General features: G+C 43.6%; 1 protein-coding gene across 1 annotated transcript in view; it reads left to right on the top strand.

Moving 5' to 3' along the window:
- LOC135438052 (ran-binding protein 16-like) overlaps nt 1–22,751 on the top strand; it is a 64,488-nt gene that overhangs the window by 13,423 nt on the left and 28,314 nt on the right. Inside the window, exon 3 of the mRNA XM_064696177.1 lies at nt 479–549. Within this exon, the coding sequence (XP_064552247.1) occupies nt 479–549 (71 nt within the window). The remainder of the gene's footprint in view (nt 1–478; nt 550–22,751) is intronic.

Genomic DNA, 22,751 nt, shown 5'->3' on the forward strand with positions numbered 1-22,751 from the left:
TGGCGATAATGATAAATTCTGGATTTTCTGCTGTAGTTGGTGTTAGTTCAGTGAATTTCATTTCACGTTTTGAGGGCTGTTATCGTTTCTTCAAGATGGATTTGGCGACTAGGGATTTTAGAGGTTTTTCTAGGTGGAAATCATGTTGCACAAAGGAAGGCAAACTAAAAGTGATAAGACACGAAACAATTCCATAATAGATAAAAAACACATTTAACTGGAGGACAAGATGTCTGATCGATGCTAGAGATGGTCGAAGACTGAGCGGAACTTTATTTAACAGTGTACATTTCGAAATGTTCACTTTTCTGTTCGATCCTTCGTCCATATGGCCACGAAAGTTCTTACACTTACAGAAGTACACCTCTTTATGTACACATGGCGGTTTTCAAATAAAAACTTACAGCTGCTGAAATATCGCCTAACACGGTATATTAAGTTCGCAAGTTTTAATCATTATTTTCTATACAATTCTTAGGTTTACACAGAATCTATCGACGTTTCGACGAGACGTAGTTAATCTACCAAAATCGGCAACATATTCGACAGGTATGTAAAACACGTCAATAACATCACAACATTTACGTTTTTGATAAATTTTGTTTATTATCCTAGCGTCAAAGCACTAACCATACAATACATAGATACGTCAAAGAGCAAAATAATCGAAACACGAAAAATTGATGCGATTGAACCCCACGGGTGCTTGCGACCATTTTGTTGTGCCCAAAGAGAGTAAGACTGCTGAGAGTGGCAGCCGAACGGCGTCCTCGAAAGCCGAACGCAACGACGCTGCGGTGATGATTTTTCTTAATATATGTATGTTAGTTTTAAATCCTTGCAGCCCAAAGACATATGTGTGTATGCATGTGCAGATTGTCCTTCGCGTTCACTCATTGGTTCGCGCTCTTGTTTGCATCTCATTCTCCCTGCATAGGTTCTCAAAAAACCCCGAGATCTACAAACATGCATATGTTTGTTTTGTGTGGATATGCGCAAAAGTAGATCACGACGTTTGTCGTGGCATAACAGAATGATCGCAAGCACCCATGGGGTTCACTCGCATCATCAATTTATCGTGTTTCGATAATTTTGCTGTTTGACTTATCTATGGTTAGTGGTCAAACCTTAAGCTCTTAAGCACTGACATCGTATTAAATTTGGGGCGTTGTCATGCATATATTTTACATGCATACCAAGAGTACAATTACATCATATGTATGTTTATTTATATAACGAAGGGTAGTGTGGAGCGCATGTGTAAAGTAAAGATATACGTGTACTTATTAATATATTTGTATACCCTTCTATGGGGTATTTTCATGAGATTTGCAAAGCCCGAAAACCTTTTAATACCCTGAACCCTTGAAAATAGATTTATGGGGTATAATGCTTTTGTGCAACTGTCTGTAAAAGGCCGAATATAGTTACTGCGGCCCCATAAAGTATATATATTCTTGCTAAGTTTTCAAAACGCGAGTCGATCTAGGGATGTTCGTCCGTACGTCCTTCCGTCCCATCGTATGTATAAACGCGTCGATCTAGATTATAATTTTGAACGGAGCTTCTCGTTTTGCACCCGTACGAAATTTGCTTCAAATCATCGAAAACTTCCTCGTTTCCAAGCAATTGATTAAATCGATATCGAAATCCCGTTTTGAGCACATAGCAGAGGTAGAGGCACAAAATTTGATATGAAGACTCTCGTAAAGTATACACAGATCGATAAAATGTAACTTCTTAGATACGTTCCCCCATACCCCCCAAAATAATAAAAAAAACATATTTTTATGGTATTTACACCCATTTACACAAGTAAATCACGAAAGCACAAAGTATTTACCTTATGTAATGAAATGTGCGCAAGTGTAGCAAATTCCCGAAAAATGTTTGCATAAAACTTTTTCGATCGGCCACAAACTCATTTTCAAAGATCTTTGCTCAAAATTATTTGAGGGGTATCTTACACTTTTTGGTAATTTCATCCCTCAGTGGAAATGAGAGGCACAGATTTGGTGCCTTTGTAAAAATTCATTTGATAGGTGTATCACAATTTTCGAAAAATCCCCCTTGGGAAGATAAATACGTCTCGTCGGCCTCAAACTTAATTTGAAAATACTACATAAAAACTAAATGAATAGGTATCTCAGCAATTTTGGACATCCTACGCAACTGTGAAAATTTAGCGGAAACTGTGGCATGCAACTTTTTTTGCTTACCATCGGATCGGCTGTATGCTCATTTTCAGAGATCTTTTTACAATTTATTTGATTCGCTTTCCGCGGTATTAACCGCTCTCGGATGGATAATGCAGGTCAAAGGTTTAATAAACGAAAGTTTGTTTTTCGGCTTCAAGATTTTACCCACAAGACTTGCATGGGCGGAAACCGTTGATTCCAACCAAATTCTTTATACGGTGGATCATGTATATATTTTGAAATAGAAGTTGCAGTCAAGATAGTACGGGCAAATTAAATTTTTTACGGGTGAAAACTAAGCTAGTTGGAAATATTTCTGAAATGTAATATTTATTAGAAATGATTGTACAACATCCAGATGGGACAGCTAGTACAAATGTTGGTAGCCATTGATTTCCTTCAGTTCTGATCACCCGTCGACTTCGTTTTTGTTCGGGTCAAAGACTCGCTCGCTTGCTCAGAGAACAAGAATGTAAGAAAGCCATATGCTTTGTGTGATAGAACGGCATCGATGTTTTTATTTCTCTCCCACTTCAGGAAGCGGCTTTGGCTCATTGCTCTCAATTCTCTCTATAATGTCTATAGATCGTTTAAATGTTAGTGTGTGTATGTATCCGCACAAGCAACAATGGGCACAAATAATATAAATTTTTTCCAAATTTCGGTTGCATTTCTTTCCTCGCAAAACAAAAAACTTTGCTATTGGTGTGCGTTTGACGCGAGCCAGTGTTTTTTATGATTTCATGGTTGGTGTGCAGAAAATCCAGTTCGGTCACTTAACTTCACTTTTTTTATGTTTAGCCCAGTTATGGGACTTAGGAAAAACCTGGCAGATGTGCTGTTTGCGGCGCATCCCCTCGATTTGCCGTCCGCCTTGGTATTAGCCCAGAAAATCGAAGCAATCCATGACATATACCACTTCGCAGAGAATTATGACAGAAGCCTTGAGGAGAAGGCTAATAAATCTGAGCAGCGTTGTAGGAACCAACATCAGTCTAGACAGTATGAACAAAAGAACAGGGTCCACTACGGACAGGGTAAGCGCCGTTCCTTCAATATCCAACACGGCGATCAGCGCCAAGCCGAGCAATTCTAAAGACACAAGAAACGTGAAACAAAATCCTCGGTGCTAATGGATGTAGACGTTTCCGTTTCAAGGTTCAGGCAGTGGGCTGTCCATCAGCAAAAACAATGTTCGGGGATGCAGAACTTAAATGTGCGTTCACGAAAAAGAGCAAATACTTCAGAGCGGGTCTCCGGGCAAAGGAGGCAAAGGGTAAACCAAGTTGCTCAAGAATAAGTGATGATATTAATTTTTCGGTGAAGGGTCCCTGCTGCTGTTCGTGCAGCGAAATGTAGCGGGAGTAACCTTGAAATTCCTAATCGTTGCGGGTGCGTCCAAAAATGATATAAACTTAGTCTCCGTAGATTCCATTGCATTTCTGGATCAAATAATATCACACAAATGCTTGTTAAAAGCATTTAGCATAAGCAGCCCATTTTTCTTGTTAAACTCACTAGCTAGATCTGCTAACGCAGATAGACGCCTATGTTAGCTTAAATGTCATTGAAATCAAATTTGGGAATGTATCAGAAAAGATTCAATACCGAAGATGCAAAAATGTACGCTTTACCAAAGTTAATAATGTTAAGCATATTCTTTGCGGATGGTTATAGACTTTTGTAAACTAAAAGCAAGGACTATTAAAGAGAAGTAACCGATGCCAGATATTTATATTATTTTAAAAAGTCTAGGGAAAGCCAGATGTTTCACAACGCTGGATATAAAATTCGGCTATCATCATCTGCTAGCAGAATGCCATAGAGAGAAGACCTCATTTTCCGTTAACGGAGGAAAGTATGAGTTTTGTCGAATTCCATTTGGACTCAAAAACGAAGGAGCGCTATTGATGACGTTCTGCGCGAACAAATCCGCAAGGCATGCCATGTCTACTTCGACGATGTAATTATTTTCGAGAAAGATGACATCGAACACTTCGACTGGGTCTTAAATAGCCAAATCGGTGCAAACAAGAGATTGGCTCAAGAAAAGTCGAGGTTTTTGGACTATCGTTGAATTCTTCGACTTCGCTTCCATTGCAAAGCCGCTCTCAAGTATCCTCAAGGTAAAAAACGGGCTAGTTTGTAAACACCGATCTAAACGAATTCTCATAGAATTCAATGAACCCCAACGTCATACATTCGAAACATAACCGCTCGATCTAACGACCGACTTTCTCAAAATAATTTCCCTGTTACCATGATATCTGGAACATTGAAGGACAGTGAAACGAAATACGCAACCAATAAGAGAGAACTGTTAGCTATCGTTTGGGCCTTAGCATAGCTTCGTCATTAAAGAAAAAATATAAACATTTACACTGACCATCAACCCTTGACATTTGTTGTCTCAGAAAAGAACGCCAACGCAAAAATTAATCGTTGGAAAGCTTGTGTTGATAAGTTCAATGCTAAGATTTTCTACAAGGAAGGAAAATCATGTCGCTGGTGCCTTGTCGTTACAAAACGTCAACGTGTTAGAAAACCAGTGTGAAACTTCTGATGCAGCCACTATCCACAGTGAACTGTCCCTGACCTATACGGTAGGGACAACGGAAAAGCCGTTGAGATGTTTCAGAAATCAAATAATTTTAGAAGAAGCCCGTTTCTCCCTTCAACCGCAACTTCATTCTGTTCGGCAACAAGACACACCATATAATATAGTTCAGTGACAAAGAGCCAGTGCTAAATGAAGTAAAAGCAGTGGTTAACCCAGATATAGTAAGCGCACTTCATTGTGACCTTCTGGCCACTAGCCACAGTAAAAACATCGTGTCGGACATTTTCGAAAATAGCGAGTTGCGTGATTTTCTCACAACGCTCAAGAGAATGTGACCCAGGTCATTGTCATTACTATTATTTTCCCAATTACTATTTTCCCAAAATGACAAAGTTAATCAACAAAAAGTCGCGGCAGTCGTGGTCCGCAGTCTTAATTAACTGGAGAGTGGTCCACAAGGACATATTGAGATAAATACCCTTATACCCGTGGTACTTATATTTCTCTCAGTTAATAATGCTCGTATTACTGACTATTCCCACTCCGATTACATTCCAATTGTAGACGGCGATTTATTAGCGTGGAGCCAGCATGATTTTGTAAGGCGCGGATGAGACTTGTCAGACTTGTTTTCACAGTCTCATATGCGAAAACTCTTCGACATAGATATCGAACTCATAACAAAATTGTTCTCCGCGTTACAACAGGTTGGCGAGAAGCTTAGACTTTTTGGGCACAGCACTAAAAATCGTGGCAGGCACCTTTGATGTCTCCGATTTCGAAAAAATTATGTGGTCCGAGTCAAAACTCAAAGAGTCAAATAATGGGCAGGTGGTGATTAGCACCAAAAGACTTTTGCCCTAAAGCAGAATGCCAATTGCCGAAGTTCAGAACCTCATGCTCCCAATAACTCTTTCTAAGGCATAGATAATAAATATCCAACCATCTTAGATCACGCTGATTTGAAGTCTATTCTAAATGAACAACTCAAAGATGTCCCTGAAACTAAGTTCATATGCAAACAAATCCAAATATTCCCCATAGAACTCAATCACAATTTCCAAATCACAAATAGCATCTTAGCGGAGTGTCATTAGGGTAATACCCTAGCTGTCACAAATTGCGTCCCAACAACCTATTCAACGTTTAGCGAACTTCGCCAAGCGACACCTGCGCTCGTGGCTTACATAAAGAAAGCGTCGCCCATTCCCAATATCAGCGCACCCACCTGGAACACATTACGATTTTCGAAGACGGGGGTGACATCGGGGTGATCATCGTCAACAATCGTCCCGCTAAATGCTTCGATGATGGTACAGAGGAAACTGATGCGGGCACTTTCCTTCGACCACACAGTGTTGGTAAATGCCACCAAGGTCGTTAACAGCGACAATGTCGTGAGTAAATTCCCTGGAGTCGCATCCACGTCGTTGGTAAACATTACCGATCACGTTCCTGTATTGTGTGTAACACTTCTACACCGGCTATATGAGAAGAATTTTCACAATTAGTTATAGGAACTAATAAATGGACAATTATTTTGTCGTTTGCTATTTTGACTTCCATTTTTTTTTAATTCAAGAACTTTAAAAATATATTACAAACATGTAAGAGGGCTCTAGGCGGGAGTAGCCCACTTTGAGATTCCCTGAACCTCACGCCGAACTGCGGCTGCGCTGGTTCTTTTCCTAGTCACACACTATGGGAAATTCTTTCGCCATTTATATTTTTGTTTATTGTGCGATCTTAAGGGACCATATATCTAAAAATGTTGCTATATTTATATTTTGTGGGGAACGAAGTGCGTTACCAAAAGAGGGAAGTATTCGATATCTGTACAAAATTCAAAACCTAAATTCAAAATTTTAGTCTAGATATTAGGAATTCAGAGATAGTCGCGTTCATACATACAGGCAGTCTGAGAGACAGACAAAGAACATGGCCAGATCGACACTGGCGAGGGGATTCTTCTTGCTGCCTGTTACATTCATTTGCACAAAATCATTATTCTCTTTTTACCCATTTTCAATGATTTTAAGATATTAAAAACATATAAGATAAATGAATATAAAACTCTTACTGATAATGTATAAATATATATAGGAAAATTTAAAATTGTACGACAGATATTATTTTGATTTGCAAGAGCGCGTGTGGCCTTCCTACTGCCCTCCTATCTGTCAGCATGTCCGCCCGTCCGTATGAATGAACTTGTCGGTGTCAGAACCTTTAAGAGCTAGAGATTTAAAATCTTAAACACAGAATGAGTTTGTTTTCAATCATTGAAAAGTTGCTTGAAACCTCAATTCTTAAAAAACCATTAGGGATTCCTGTTTTTGCGCAAATTTCTTAAGTGATAAGAGCTAGAGTCGCCATATTTGACACTTAGTACTGTACTAAACAGAATACACATACGTACTGTATACACAGAGTATTTTTTTTTTTCGATACCGTCAAAATAAACAACAAAAAAGTTATATATAGTTTTATTTTAACAAGTACTCAGAGTATCCTATAATGCGCTTAGAATCAAGTTAGGTGTCGCCATTTTTGTACAATAAACAGTATTAAGAGTAATTAGATATATAAAATCTAAGTTATAAGTCGTAATGAATTACGGCCTTAGGTGACCTACTGGACGCCTCCTGCGCCGTGAACTCCCTCGTGGGAAAAGGTCAAAGTGGTGCCTTTTGAGCAGCAGGATAGGTGTTGCTTTAGCCAGGGGTCTGGCCAAGCGATTGCTGTGGTCCGCGTCAGGGACCGGTATGTCTGCTGTAAATAATGAAATCAGGATATGGTCGATAACGCTACCTTGGGTTGCTCCTGCCATAACTGGATAGATGGCTGATAGTCCCGTTCGCGCTTTGACACTGAATAATCAATCCTCCAGGTAGGATTTCATGAGTTCGAAGTAGGGTGAGGGTAGACAAGATTTTGGTCAGGAGCCCCAGGTGCCATACCCGGTCAAAGGCCTGCTCTATGTCGATGAAGACTGCATTGTAGTACTCTTTTGAATTAAACGCCTGAAGAATCTGGTTTGTTACCCGGGGTAGTTCTTCGGTAGTGGCCCGCGCGAAGTCCAAATTGTTGGTCAGGAATGAGTCCACGGGATTCCACGTCAACCATCATCTGGCAGGCGAGCGGTCGCTCCCAAACCTTAGAAATCGAAGGGGATCGATACAATGGCCAACTTTCACAAAGACGGGAAGTATTGCACTCTTAAAATCGCGTTGAAGACTATCGCAAGGAAGCGCAGCGCGTTCTCAGAAAGATCCTTCAATGTTCTGTTGCAGACCAAGTCTTGTCCCGGGTTTTTTTTGGAACTAAGCTTCTTTATTATATTCGAGAATTCCGCCGAGGTAAATGGTGACATGGGGATGTCCAACTAAAGTGGAGCGGAAAGCAGATTCCTAATGTCTCTCATAGTGGGGCATGCCGGATCGGCTTTAGCACTTCGGCTTGCTTTCCACGGCGAGAAAGAGGCATCGATGCTGGTATCCATGTTGACGCGCATATTGTGAAACAAGGCAGCAAGGTGTGAGCGTAACGCCTCCTTGAGGTGATGGTCTGCGCTGTGCCAGTTGGTCTTGTCGACTGGATGCTGCGAGCTGATGAATAGTTTTTGGAGCTTGCGGTTCTTTGACAGGAGGCGGCGCAGTTCAAGGGGAAGCAGGAGTGTAGCATTAACGAGTTGAGGAGGCCTGGAGATAGTGTGGCGAGCTTCAAAAGCGGCTCTGCGAACTTTGCTTGTAAATATATCCTCCATGTTGGGGTAAATCGAGACATTCAAGCATCGCGTAAACTCTTATGAATTTGTGTTGCGATCGATGAGCCTCTCTGCCTTCTGGAGAAAAGTATGTTGCAGCGGAGTTGAGTGTGACAATTAATGGGAGATGATCCGAACTCATGTCAAATCGCTTGTCTATTTCGAAGTCCAGACAGCATGGGTTGTTATTAGCTCTGCATGGGTATCTTGTGGGACAGCCTGTAGCTAACACGTCCACATTTAAGGATAGGGCAAATGTCGCAAGCTCCTTAAATATTTAGTTGCACCGCTGGTCTCCGAAGAGCCTGTGCTTGGCGTTCCAATCACCGCCGATAAGGAATATACGGACTAGATGTCTTAACAGGTCTGCAAAGTCGCCACTCAGCCAAGTCTAGGTTGGAGGGCAGTAAATAGAACACACCTCTATATTGCCGAGGCCCGTAGTGACTATAGCTGAGGTCATTTGCACCTCATTTTTGCAGACTGGTCGGGTAGGAAAATGTTGTATGTTGGTTCTAATGAGGATGGCAGTACCACATTTGCCATGAGTGGCGGTTGGATAATTGGCAGGGTAGGTGCAACATCCATGAAGTTTAGAAGGTGAATTCCAAAGAAGTCGGGTTTAGCTGATAAATATTATATTAATACAGTTGCTTTGCGCCATTGGCGTTCCAAACTATTATCTTAAGAGAGTTTATTGTTGATTACGCGCGTCGAGCAAATCCCTTATTTGGGGTTGCATGCTTAGCATTTGTTTGCATTTCCATTCATCCTTTAATGGTCTCATTTAACGCACTAATGGAAGCGTATAGAGTATCCTGCATATTCACCTTTTATGGGCTAGTTTGCCATTGAGTTGGCTGATCGTCGAGATGCTGACGTTGATATGCATCTTGCGTTTGTGGGTGTATGTGCTGTACCTGTTGCCTTTCCTGCAAGAAGTGCTGCTTCTCGGGTGAGTTTTGATAGCCTCTAGTGACATCTGCATAAGAAAAGGTGTCTCTAGTGGGAGGACTAGGCGAAGTTTGGGAAGCGACCCTGTCCGTGTAACGTTGTTTTTGAGAGGCGATCGACTTTGGTTGATTTGCAGAGTTTTGCGTCTTTATCCTTCTGTTAGTGCTCTTCATATAATTTTGACACGCTACGCAACCTTTGTAGTTAGCCGGGTGGTCTAGTCCGCAGTTTTGCGTCTGTGGCTTTAGCCGTAGATGGTCTAACGCTGTCTTCGGATCGGTGTTCATCACCACAGGTAATGCAAAGGGCTATTTTATGACATAAATTAGCTGTGTGACCAAATTGCTGGCAGCGCCGGCACTGGATATTACCTTGCTTTTTCCATGCTTCCGCAATATGAACTCGTCGTCCAATAAGAAGTTTTATTTCCTTAATCTCGGCTTTGTTTTTTGTTGGGGAGAGGTTCAAAAAAAACAAATTCATAGGTTCTTTGGTGGTACGATTTATTAGGGGCGGTGGATATGAATTGCTTCATGTCCCAACTTTTTAACTCAGTTTTGAGCTCATATTTCGTGATCGAATGATAAAGACCTATAATGACCACTTTGTATAGTCTTTCTTCTCTGTGGTCAAACAATCGCTGAATGGACCTAAAAGTGTTGCTTTCGATGGCATAAAGACTGATGTTCTGATTTTTTGAGATCGACGACTTTTTCAAGCATATTTGTGAGGTGCGGCAAGCTTTTAACTCTTGGGAGAGACTTTTAGAATTTTTCCTAGGTTTCCTAGATTATTATCGCAGATATTAAGATTGTTATGACAGCAAGCTGTTCTATTTAAAGTTGTTTCATTGGATGCGTCAGATCCGTCGTCAGAGTCAGGAAGGTTGATTTCCATATCAATGTCGTCTTCGCTGCTAGATAAAATCTGAAATTTATTGTTATACTCACTGTTGTCGAAGAGGGTAAGAGGCTTACGAGCCATAATATAATTGTTCTTGTTGCCTTTATTGCTTTTGCGCTTAGGACTGACTGGAGGGGACTGCAGCTTAATTTTTCGTTTCGGTCTCTTCGGGTGGATCTGACTATCCTCAACTTCGGGTTCATTCACCAAGTTGTTGTTGTTGCTGTGCAATGCCACAGTTGCGCTTGGACCAGGGCCCATGATGCCGTTATCAGTGTTTGTTACACTGTGGCGGGTTGGAGGTTTGGCGCCATCGGCAGCGGGAGCGACAGCGCGTTGCAGGTTTCCACAGTTGTAGTTGTTATTATTTTGCATCCACACCGTTATACGATAAATGTGAAGTTATATGGAAAGAAATTAACTTTTTATGTTTATTTTTTGGAAGAACATTTTAGGTCTACGTTTGACAAACAGTACGTTCGAACAATAAGTAAAAGATTAAATTCCAATTGGAACCCACACAAAATGTGGCCTTATTTAAGGTTGCTTCTTGTTGTCTTTTGGCGAACATATGAATAATACTTATATAGCAGAAAATGATTTACTGCAGAAAATTGCATTATGATCGGCGAAAAAACACAAAAGTTCTTAAAGAAAACGTTGGCAAGGTGGTGAATTTCTGAATTTCGAATTTCTGTTCTGCTGTGTATGTGTATTATATAATGTGATGCTTTTTAAATTAAGTTTCTACCGTCAAAAACCAAATGTTGGTATCACCTTAAAGTAGGAGGTTGACTCAGACTCACTCTTTCATTTTGATTCAGAAGATACTAGAGTTATTCTGTTTGAATAAATAGGAGAGGAAATGGGGTTGGATTTGAATCACTTTCAGACTAGGTGAATCAATATATCTTACCCAAACTTTTCATTCATAAGTTGCACTACAACTGCAACTTAACATCGGTCTTCTATATCATATAGCTGCCGCAGGAACGATCGGTCGAAGATTAAGTACTTGTAAGGAACACTTTTTTGCTTATTAGGATATTTTACCCAAACATTGCATTTTAAGTTTTAGTATGCTCCCTAAATGTTTGCAAAATCTTATTTACTTCGGATAACTATATCATATAGCTGCCATAAGAACGATCGGTCCAATTGAAAAATTGTATGAAAAATATTTTTGTTTATCAAAATATCATACCCAAACTTGGCATTTCTAAGTTTCACTTAGTTCCCTACAAATTTGATGTGATGCTTTTACAGTTAAGCAGGTCCAGCGTAGTTTACTATCCGCAGTATCCGGGCTGGTGGGCTAATAAAGTTTTGGATCGAGCTTGTGCTTGGCTTCACGATTAAATATCAGCCTCATTTTCGAGAAGACTGGGCGCGCTAGGTTTGTGCTGCGGCCTGATCACTTGCGCCGGCTGTGACTGGACGGGAGGAGAATCAATCACTCTGAAAGCGTTACCTACCGACGTGGAAAGACGACGTTATCAGGGTCTGCAGTTCAGCTAAGGCAAAGCTGGCTAAAATGGACTGGCTGCTTAAACCGGTGTGCTAGCTTACCCTAAGGTCAATCTCTTCAAGGCCATAGTGGACTGCATGTGGTACTACATTCAGATGGGTCGAGGCTGCCATCACTTAGGAGCCGGAAACGATGACAAGCGCTGGATCTCTGACTCCTTGGCCGATCACGGAATCGGCTTTTTAGGCGACTCAAGACTTTGTGGAGCCGAATGTGCGTTGGCATTTTGACATTCCGCCGCGTTTCGCACAATGTACCACCTTTTGAAGCATCCTCTTCCACTGAAATGGGGCTATAAATTCTGCACAGCACCGGCTTAAATACGAGGTACACGCAACCGATAGTAATCTCGTAATTATTATTTTTATCAACGACCTTCCCTCGATATGGTCTCACTTTCAACTATTATAGTATGTTAATGAGCTATAGTTGTGCTTTGCATATAAAGATATGTCATCCTGTAATCTATTACAAGCTAAAGTTGATTCCTTTCAGTCTTGGTGTCAAGTTAATTTTTTTAGTCGAAATAAATTGGTTCATCCAGACCAAATATAATCTGTACAGAAACGATTCTTGTTATCTGCCCTCCGAGGCTTAAACTGGGATAACGTTGTGTGTGTTCCATCATATTCTAATCTTCACTCCTTCATCAATCGAAGAATTATGCTGGGTGTAATACTTATTCATAAGCTTATTCAGGGTGAAATCGATAAAACTGGGCCAACTAACCAAATATATTTCCCTGATTTTCTAGATTAACACGTAGCTATAAACCTCTATCTCTTAAATTTTTCACAACTTACTTTGCCTTGAATAAACCGTTCAGGATCCTCTGTCAATTTTGTTACTAGCATTACATACAATGCTCAATCACACACATTTTTGTGTGTGTGTATATATGTGTAGATCTCGAAATTCAAAAATCCCAAAAACTGCAAATCTTGGTTAAAAACTGCAATCATCAGGCAACCAACAGGCACACAAACGCCGAGACGCGATGCTGAAAAGGGGGGAAGGGAGTTTTAGGGATCGCTCCGCCACAGAATGGTCAGTTTTAGAAAAGGGGAAGGGAACCGCTGTGATCTCGCCGTCGCTGCTAGGGTTAAGGTTGATCAGCGTGATGAGTGCTGCTGGGGTCGTTCCGTCAGTGAAGTGAAGAGTTGCTGAAACTAAGGGACTCTTACTCGACAAAGAATACCACAAAAAAATGAGAACACAAAGCACTTCAATTGTAGTAACTCTCGTTTAATCAAGAACACTGAACTCAATTCTCGACTACCTATCCCCGACCTCGCGGTCACTTCGCGATTCCTTTTCTATGTCTTTTCGTTGTTGCGTCCACACGTCCAATATTCACGCTTGCCAAATCGAAAGTGAAGCTGCTGCTTAGCCTCGCCGTCTTACGACCCTTTTCACCGTTCGGCGAAAACTATCTACCTAAGCCTATTCGCTCCTCCGCTCCTCCCGTTTACAGTCAGAGTTGATTATATTTCATTCGTAATGGGCCTCTCTTAACTTAATAAATTTTCTCCTTCTGTTCTCTTAAATGATAAGCTTTATTCCATATTTTAACTTCATTTGTTTGACATTACTGGGTATAAATTGATTATATGATTATTTTATATATTATATTTCTTATTGTGACTCCGCGTCACGTAAATATTGGGCCCCAACGGCGGTGGTGAGCCGTACCACTCCTCGTCTCCGGCTTTTGGGCACCGTGGGGGCGTCGACTCTCCCGTCTCATACTCCAGAGCCCGCTGCCAGGGGTCGTCGTCGGTGTAGCTTCGACTCCATCTCGTCGCTAAAGCTTCGTGAGTTTTCTATTTTTCCTGTGGAGAAATCAATAGTAATAAACAAATTACTTCTGTTCCGTTCCTCTCCCCCTAGGATCGACTTCGGCCCGTCTATTGCTCAAATATGTTCCTATGGTGCAGCTTACAACAACTTTTCTTATAAATAATTAAACATGTTATTATTACAAATTATTCTTTATCTATTCTTCGTCTGGCTGGTCGTCTCTCGGCCCTCTGCTCTCACTGGGGTCTTCTTCGCGTGGCCTGTGGTAGATCTTTAGTTGAGCAACGATAGCTACCCGCCTCTTCCGTTCGCAATTGCGCGCCAAGCGCACCATTTTGGGCGACACGAATTTTACGACCCGGTAGGGGCCGTCAAACTTCGGCACTAACTTTGCCGCAAATACATCTGCGGCCTTTGACAGCTGATGCTGGCGTAGCCACACCTTCTCGTTCACTTTTGGCCGCAATTCTCTTCGACGCAATTTGTAGTGCCTCCCCTGGTCCTGGGAAGCACGCTGCAGGTTGTGACGGACGATGTTCAACATCAGACACCCGGCCTTTTCCCCTGCCGTTTGCTGAACAGTGGAGGACCCAGGCGTAACCTCGTCGTATAAGGCAGCGGGGAGACGAGGCTCGCGACCTTGCGCCAAGAAGGCGGGCTAGAATCCTGTCGAGTCGGCTACGCTCGTGTTCACCACCAACGCTTTTTCGGGTAGCATCTCGTCCCACGAGCTCTGGTGTTCTTCGATGAACTGGGCGATCATCGTCGTGACCGTCCGCTCGGTAGTGTTTTCCTGAGGGCAATACGGCGCCGTGTATTGCACTTCTACGCCGATAGAAGTCAACCACGAAGAAAACCTTGAATGTCCGGCTTGTGAACTGCACTCCGTTGTCGCATACAAACTTCCGAGGGACTCCGAATCGACAGAGTATCCGTTCTCGGAACGCCCTCTGTAAGTGTTCCGCCGTCGCCTTTCTCAAGGGAACCAGTTCGACCCACTTGATAAACGCATCGTGGAATACCAGCAGCATAGTGTTCCCGTGCTTTGAGCTTGGTAGGGGGCCCACGAAGTCGGCGTATAGGATGGACGACGGTTCCGTTACCTGACGCGTCAGCATTCGTCCTGCCGGCCTCACCTGTTCTACTTTACACTTTTGACACCCCTCGCAGCACCTCATATGTCGTGCGGCGTCCCGGAACATTCCTGGCCAATAGTCGAGATATGCGCTAGTCGAGATATTGACACTCCACCATTGCCTCTGATTGCCGGCGACGCACAATTTCCACGGTACGTATTCCTCGTCGTCGGCTCTGCGTCCCAGGTGGCGGTAGATTTGGACGTCCTCGACAGCGTAGTCCGAGTACTTTTCTGGCTCCTTAGTGAGTTTTTCCAGCATGCATGCGGTCCATCTGCAGGGATGCTGCCCTTTCACGGCCTGACAACATGTCTTTAGTGGCTGTCGGGATAGTGCATCAGCTACTACGTTCAACTTCCCTCGCCGGTACTGCACGTCAAACTGGAACTGCTGTAACTCTAAGGCCCATCGAGCGATCCTTCCAGATGGACTTTTTATTGAGTTGAGCCATTTGAGTGCCATGTGGTCGGTTATGACGTCGACCCTGTAACGCTCCAAAATCAACTGGCGGAGTGACCAAACTATAGCCAGACATTCTTTCTCCGTGGCTGAATAGTCGATCTCCGCCTTCAGGAGCTTCCTACTGGCGTACGCAATGACTCGCTCCTCCTCGTCGGTGGTTTGTGTAAGGACGGCGGCGAGGCCATGATCGCTCGCGTCGGTTTGCAGCACGATTTTCTTGCTGAAATCCGGGCAGGCGAGGGTCGGCGCGGTCTAGAGTCGCTCCTTTTGTTGCTCTAGCGCATCCTGCTGCTCTACGACCCACTACCATCCTTCCCCTCTTTCACGAGAGCGGTCATCGGCTGCACCACCGTCGCAAAATTGGGCAGGAAGTGTCGTACCATGAAGCCATCCCCAGGCACTGACGCAGCTCCTTACAATTCGATGGGGTCGTCAGCCTTTGAATCGCGAGCACTTTTGAGGGGTCTGTGCGGATTCCTTCGCCAGTTCGCCAGTACACCCGTCCTGGGAGCGTAAACGCGGTATACTGCCTGCTCCCTTCTTCCATGCGTATCTGCCAATATCCTTGCTTCAGATCCAGCGTCGATATGTAGCGTGCGTGCCGTAGTCGCTCTAAAATATGATTTATCCAGGGTACTGGGTATGCGTCCGGAATCGAATGTGCATTAATCTGCCTGTAATCGATGCACATTCGCCATTCGCCGGTCTTCTTTTTCACCAGGTCAATCGGCGCACTGTACGGGCTTCGGGACGGCTTGATGGCGCCCATTCGGAGCAATTCTTCCACCTGCTCGTCGGTAGTACATCTGCTTGATGGGCTCGTTGTCCTATATGACAATACGATAGCTGGCTATGTGGGACACGCCCTTCAGCCCCTCGAATTGCGCCAACTCCGCCTCTGCAGACTTGGCTCCAGACCTCTGTTGACCTCCGTCGTCGCCCGCCCGTGCACCCTAACCCTTGTCGAGTGCTCCTTACGCATCCGTTTCCACTCCTTTACTGGTGCTCTAGGCACACCCGGGTTGTCTGACCGCGCCTCTAGCTGCACCCTGGACATATTGCTGTCCGACCGCGCCTCCACTGACACCCTGGACATGCCCTTATCGCACGACCGTGCCTCCAATGGCCCCCTGAGCATACCCTTATCGTCCGACCGCGCCTCCGGGATTCTCTCCGCGGGACGGACTGCCGCCCCCTGCCGGATCCCTCACCTCCGGAATCGCCTGCGCTGGGCAACCAGTCGGCCCTTCCCTAATTCCCAGTCTTTCCTAGCGTCTTCTCGCTGTCTCCACAACGTATCCTCGTGCCTATCGCACGGAGAAAGTCCATGCCTGGTCTAGCATTGACGCCATTATTAGTAGAGGCACGCCGATCGTGCGACCCGCTAAGCTGATTTCCGCGTGCACCATCCGTGCGACATCTAGCCCTGATTCGTCCGCTAGTCCGTATCCTAGTTTGCACCTCCCTACTCTCCACGTTCTTCGACACCTTCGCCGCGCAGGCCCCACTGATGAAAGATCGGGTAGCGCTGATGTCGATTGTCGCCGCGTACTCCTCCTCGCCGATTTTAATCGTTGCGTCGACACGACCCCCTCGACTCACAAAATATCTACTGATTTCGGGCTCCGCTGACATCGCTGCCGGTCCGGATGGTGCCGGTGTCCGTTTCCCTGAGCCGGCCGTCTGCAGCATTCCTGGCTACTCACCCCTCTAGTACCGCATTTCGTACAAAAGACAACCTGAGAATTGGGACATTCCCTCCTAAAATGCCCCTCTTGCCGCTCCGAAAGCATACCGGGCGTCGCCTAGCCGTTCTTCCAGATTCTTGACCAATCATCCTGTTGGCGGCCTCTCCTTTTGGTATCGGTTGTGCCCCTGGGACTGTCCCACTGAGAGCCAACCCGCCGACTGGCGATGAAGCTACCCTGAACGGATTGTTTATGCCGGTTGATGTCTGCGCTTTCCCGTCGCCTAGATACGTGCCCATGTTACTCCCTAATCGAGATCGCGAACCAGACGGATACTGTTGACCCTGCTGCTTTATTCCCTCGTACACGACGGCTAACTGTATGAGCTTTGACAGCGACGAGAAATCTTGTATCTTGCACATACAATTTGTACTCTGGGGCTGCGTTGTTATATATTCTACTTAGTTCTCTCTCGGGGCTGTAGCCAGCGTGGTTCATCAACGCCCTTATGTCCACCACATACTGTTTGAATCCTTCGCCATCTAGTTGACGGCGAACCCGGATTTCGTCTTCAGACAGCTCGAAGTACCGCGGGGTCAAAAAAACTAAGAATCCCTCCTTGAACTCATTCCATTACACATCCCTTAGCACGCTTGTCATAAACCAACGAGCGGCTTCGCCGATCATGACCTCGTTCATCGCCCTAGGTAACTTATCTGTGTCGATGTCAAAGGACAGGGCCCGATCCTCGATGGCTTCCACGAAGGACAGTAGATCAGTCTGCCCATCGAAACGCATACCCCACTTTCTGACTTGTTCAGGTACGTACAGTGTCCCCTCAGCTCCATTGGTAGGCGCGCTGGTGTTAATGGGACGCCCTTAGCAACACGAGGCGTTCCCGATTCCTGTATCCTATCGCCCGTATCACGGGCCTTATAGCTCGGGATCACCGGTACTTCGAGTAGACCGGGAGTGCTCAGACGTGGGCAGGAATCCGATTCGGATTTCGACCGGCCGAGTGCGAACTCCCAGAAACAAAGCTTGCTAACCGGCGACGCAAATCTTCAACCCGCCCTGGGTCGCTCAGCCCTCTTTTTTTTATTTTTTATATTAGTTTTAATTATTTTATTTTGATTTTAATTTTAATTATTTTATTTTAAGTAATTTTACTTATAATTATTTTATTATACCCTGTACCCATTAAAAATGGGTAAAAAGGTATAATGTTTTTGAGCAAGTGTATGTAACAGGCAGAAGGAAGCATCTCCGACCCCATAAAGTGTATATATTCTTGATCAGCATCAACAGCCGAGTCGATCTAGCTATGTCTGTCTGTCTGTCCGTCCGTCTGCCTGTCCGTCCGTCCGTCTGTCCGTATGAATGAACGCAAGGATATCAGAACCTATAAGAGCTATAGAAATAGTAGGTCCTGCTAGTGCCCGCACAGATCGCGTTTGTTTCCGATATTCCATAACTTGCCCCATTTCCAAGTAATCGATTAAAATCGATATCGAGATCCTGTTTTTTGCGCCATTTTGGTAAATTATTAAAGCTAGAGTCGCCAAACTTGACATATAGCTTCTAGAATAGTATATATATCAAGTATCTTTTATTTTATAGCTATCGCTTCCTGCCCTTTACCAGCACAACGCTATAAATCATGTTAATAAACTACTTGTACTGCCCACTATTCTAAGCCACAATTAATGCAATTGATAATACAATTGAGAATACACAAATATTCTATATTCTATTCTACAATAAGGTGTACTGTCGAAAATTTTATTAAGATCGGTTAAGAAACAAAAGGTTATGTGCGCACGTGTTAACAGCTGCAAGCGCAAATTCCAAGAATTTCATGTGAACACACACACATTCATGCGCGTCTGCTTTGAATTCTATCAACAGCATTGCAATTGCGATTGTATTGTTTTCTGTGCTGCTATTTTAATTTGTTTTATTTTCTCACTAAGACTCAATAATTGGTGTGGCTATTGGGTAGAGGCGGCGGCAGGTAGTGCATTCTGCTGCAAGTTCGAGACCTACCGAGGAAATAATTTTTTTTTTTTTTGGCTGGTGTGGCTGTTGAGTAGTGGCGGCGGCAAGTAGTGCGGTTAGTTGCGAGCTCGAACCCTGCCAAGAAAACGTGTTTTTTTGTTTTTAAAAATTATCTATTTCTTCTAACAACAATTAAATTTACAGCTGCCGCTAGAAGCCTCATCGTCCGGACTACCGGCTGTTTTAGGTACCATAGCTAATAGTGTTCCCACTGTCCTACCTGTGGCGCCTAAGCCTCTAGTAGGTGTTCCACCGAAAAGACATATTTTTGTTTCTACGCTTGCCCCTCACTTCTCATCAAGCCCCAGGTATAACGGTGGGGAAATTTAAGTTCGCCTATGAAAGGGATACGGCATCCTTTAAAATAAGTGTTCCGCCAGAAATATTTACTAACATTTGTTGTAAAGAGTTTTGGCCGGAACACTTAATAGTCAAAGAATATAAGGCCAAAAAGGAAAATCGGACTCCGATTTTATTACCATCTGTTTCTAGTGGCGCATCAACCTTAGCTGCTGCGTCAAAAGACTGAATACTTCTTTCGAGCTTGCCTACCAGAATGTTAGAGGTCATAAATCTAAACTCGATAACCTGTATTTAGATTCTCTTGCTTTTAATTTTCAAATTATCGCTTTTACTGAGGTCTGGCTGAATCCGGACATCTCAGACTCTTCCATTTTTACCTCCAAATACACCACTCACAGATTTGATCGAGCTTCCCGTATCGGAGGAGGAGTACTCATAGCTGTCGAGTCTGCTCTTTCGTCGGAACGCATTGAACTTCCCATCTCAGAGATTGAGTTGGTGGCTATAGGAGTTGTATATGGAAGTTTTTCTATCTTTATTTCATGTTCATATATACCCCCTCTATCTAACTTGTCCATTTATCAAACCCATCTTAATGCTATTAAATCTATTTCCTCCCTACTTTCTGATAGGGACCTTTTAGTAGTTCTTGGGGACTTTAATCTCCCAGCTGTCGATTGGTCATCGCCATCAGACTCAAACTTTCTGTTGCCGTCTTCGTCAAACGAATTTATTGATGGTCTACATGAAATGTCCTTTCGGCAGGTTAATCGTGTGCGCAATTCAAGAAACAGATCTCTTGATTTAATTTTCGTGTTGGATTCGTTCGACAGTGTTGTGCGCAGGATCAATCCGCTTACGCTTCCTGAAGACCCTTTTCATCCATCTTTGGATATGGTCATTGATCTACCAGCCCGAGTCCCTATCAAGGAATCGGAATTAGCTGAATGTGTCCGTTGTTTTCGAAAGGCTGATTTTCATAAGCTGAATGATCTTGTTCTGCGAGCCGACTGGTTCCATTTGTACAATTGTGCAGAAATTGATGTTGCCATTAAACTATTTTATGATACCTTGTACTCGTTTTTTGATGTCTGCGTTCTTCTTGATCACCCAGCGAGGCCTGATAGGCCTCCCTGGTTCTCAAGTGAACTTATGAGTTAAAAAAAAGGGAAGTCTAGGTTTTATAAAAAGTTTTAAGAAATCGGGAAATCACTCTGATTTCTCCCGCTATGCAGTTGCCCGTTCAAATTTTTCTACTCAAAATTCCATCTGCTATTAGGATTACCTTCGCCGTTGTCGCCTCCAATTTTCTCATAATCCTAAGCCATTTTTTAACTTTGTCAATTCTAAACGACAGACATATATTTTGCCTTCTTCGGTTAAGTTTGCAGATGAGAGCGCGAATACTGATCGGATCGGCTATGCCTGGATCAGTATTCGCGCCCGCTACTCTTTACTCTTTTCATTAATGACCTTCCCTGGATACTGTCTCACTCTCGAGTACTAATGTATGCTGACGATGTGAAGTTATGCCTTGCATATAAAGATATGGCATCATGTTATCTCTTACAAGATGACTTTGGTGTCTAGCCAACGTCTTAAACTTAAACTGCTCCAAATGTAAGGTAATGACTTTCTATAGAAGCCCTCCTCAATTGGTTTCTTTCATCCTTGATAGATTACCGCTCGAGCGTGTTAACAGTTCTTGTAATCAAGTTAATGATCTAGGTGTCATCCTTGATCATAATCATAAATTCGACTCTCATGCTAAGACCGTGGTCAATAAGGCCAGAATGGTTTTGGGTTTCATCAAGCGATGGTCGAAGAAGTTTGACGATCCGTACACGACAAAAACCCTTTATATATCTTTGGTACGACCTATACTTGTGTATGCCTCATGTATCTGGTCACCACAGTACTCTATCCATCAAGACAGAATTGAATTTGTTCAGGAACATTTCTTGTTGTTTGCCCTTCGTGGCTTTAATTGGGATCCGCGTGTGCGGTTACCGTCATACTCCAGCAGACTTCTGATGATTAACCTTCCTTCCTTAACTAATCGTAGAACCATGCTGGGTGTAATATTTATACATAAATTTATTACTGGTGAAATTGACTCTTCTGTGTTGACTAGCCAATTAAACTTCTCTATCCCTACTAGACTAACACGTAATTTTACATCCTTATCGCTTCAATTTTGCTCAATTAATTATGCCTTGCATGAATCGTTCAGGGTTCTCTGTGACGACTATAACAAGCATTACAGACTATTCTGCTCAGAGTCTTCTCTTCCTCGTATAAAGTCTTCTATTCTAAACTATTTAGCTAGTACATAGTCTTATTTTTATTTGTGATTGTATTCGTGCATATACTGGAAGTTAGAATTCGTTTTTTACTTTGCAACTCGTGCAGTACATTGCATCGGCATTCGCGATAAAAAATTAAAAATAAAGCAAACGAGCGCGTAGCGCGATCTGCATTTGGTGTTGGAAGAAGAGGGTTCAGGGTATTCTCTAGTCAGGAGTTCCCGACTAGAACCTCTTGCTTGTTTGTTTTTTGAGCGAGTGAACACACGGGAGCTCCCGACTAGAACCCATTGCTTGTTTTTTTTTTTTCGAACGAGTGAACACCCCAAAAAAACAAAAAAAAAACTTCAACGCGTTTGTCTCGACCCCGTTCACTTGTGTTTTAATTGTTCACTTTTGTTATTTCATAGTAGTATATAAAGAAGCCTATTCGCCACCAGAGGGCAACATTCAGTTTATGCCGAAGCCGTTTATCACTTCGCAATTTTCCCTGTCGCGCTCACTTACAGCGCAATTTCGACGCGTCCGGAATGACTTGCCCCACGGCAGGCTTAGGCAGCTGTGCCGTTGGCACGCGCTCTGCCGACTCTCGACACACGCTTGTGCGTGTGAGCGTGTATTAGTGTGTGACCGCACACGCTAGCGCGCCCTTAAACGAATTCGCTCGTTCAGCGAGAACTTTTCGTGTCTGTCCGCTATTTTCGGGCCTCTGCTTGTGTGTCTGTCCGCCTGTTGTCGCGCCGCTTGCCTAACTGCACACGTGCTACGGTCGCCGATTTCCCAGTAGGACTCTGCTGCTTCCCTTTTCTATGCTGCGGGCAGCTAACTTTGCACTTGACACTGTCTTTTGGGTACTAACTACACTCTGACGGCACTTTTGTGGATCTTTAGGCCACGTTAATGCCACGCCCCTTCACGCCTCGCGTCCTTGACTGGGCGCCACTTGTAAAGTAGTGTTTTCTGCCGGGGTCGTAAAACTTAGTCTATCCGGGTCCACTTTACAAGATATTTTTAGTTCGCCAAGACGCGATACTAAAAAGGGGGGAAGGGAGTTGTAGGAATCGCTCCGCCACAGAATAGTTAGTTTTA

The sequence above is a fragment of the Drosophila montana genome, unplaced genomic scaffold, assembly GCF_035044405.1.
Source record: "Drosophila montana isolate Dmon_TW-CO22-7 unplaced genomic scaffold, ASM3504440v1 contig_3836_1, whole genome shotgun sequence".
NCBI lineage: Eukaryota > Metazoa > Arthropoda > Insecta > Diptera > Drosophilidae > Drosophila > Drosophila montana.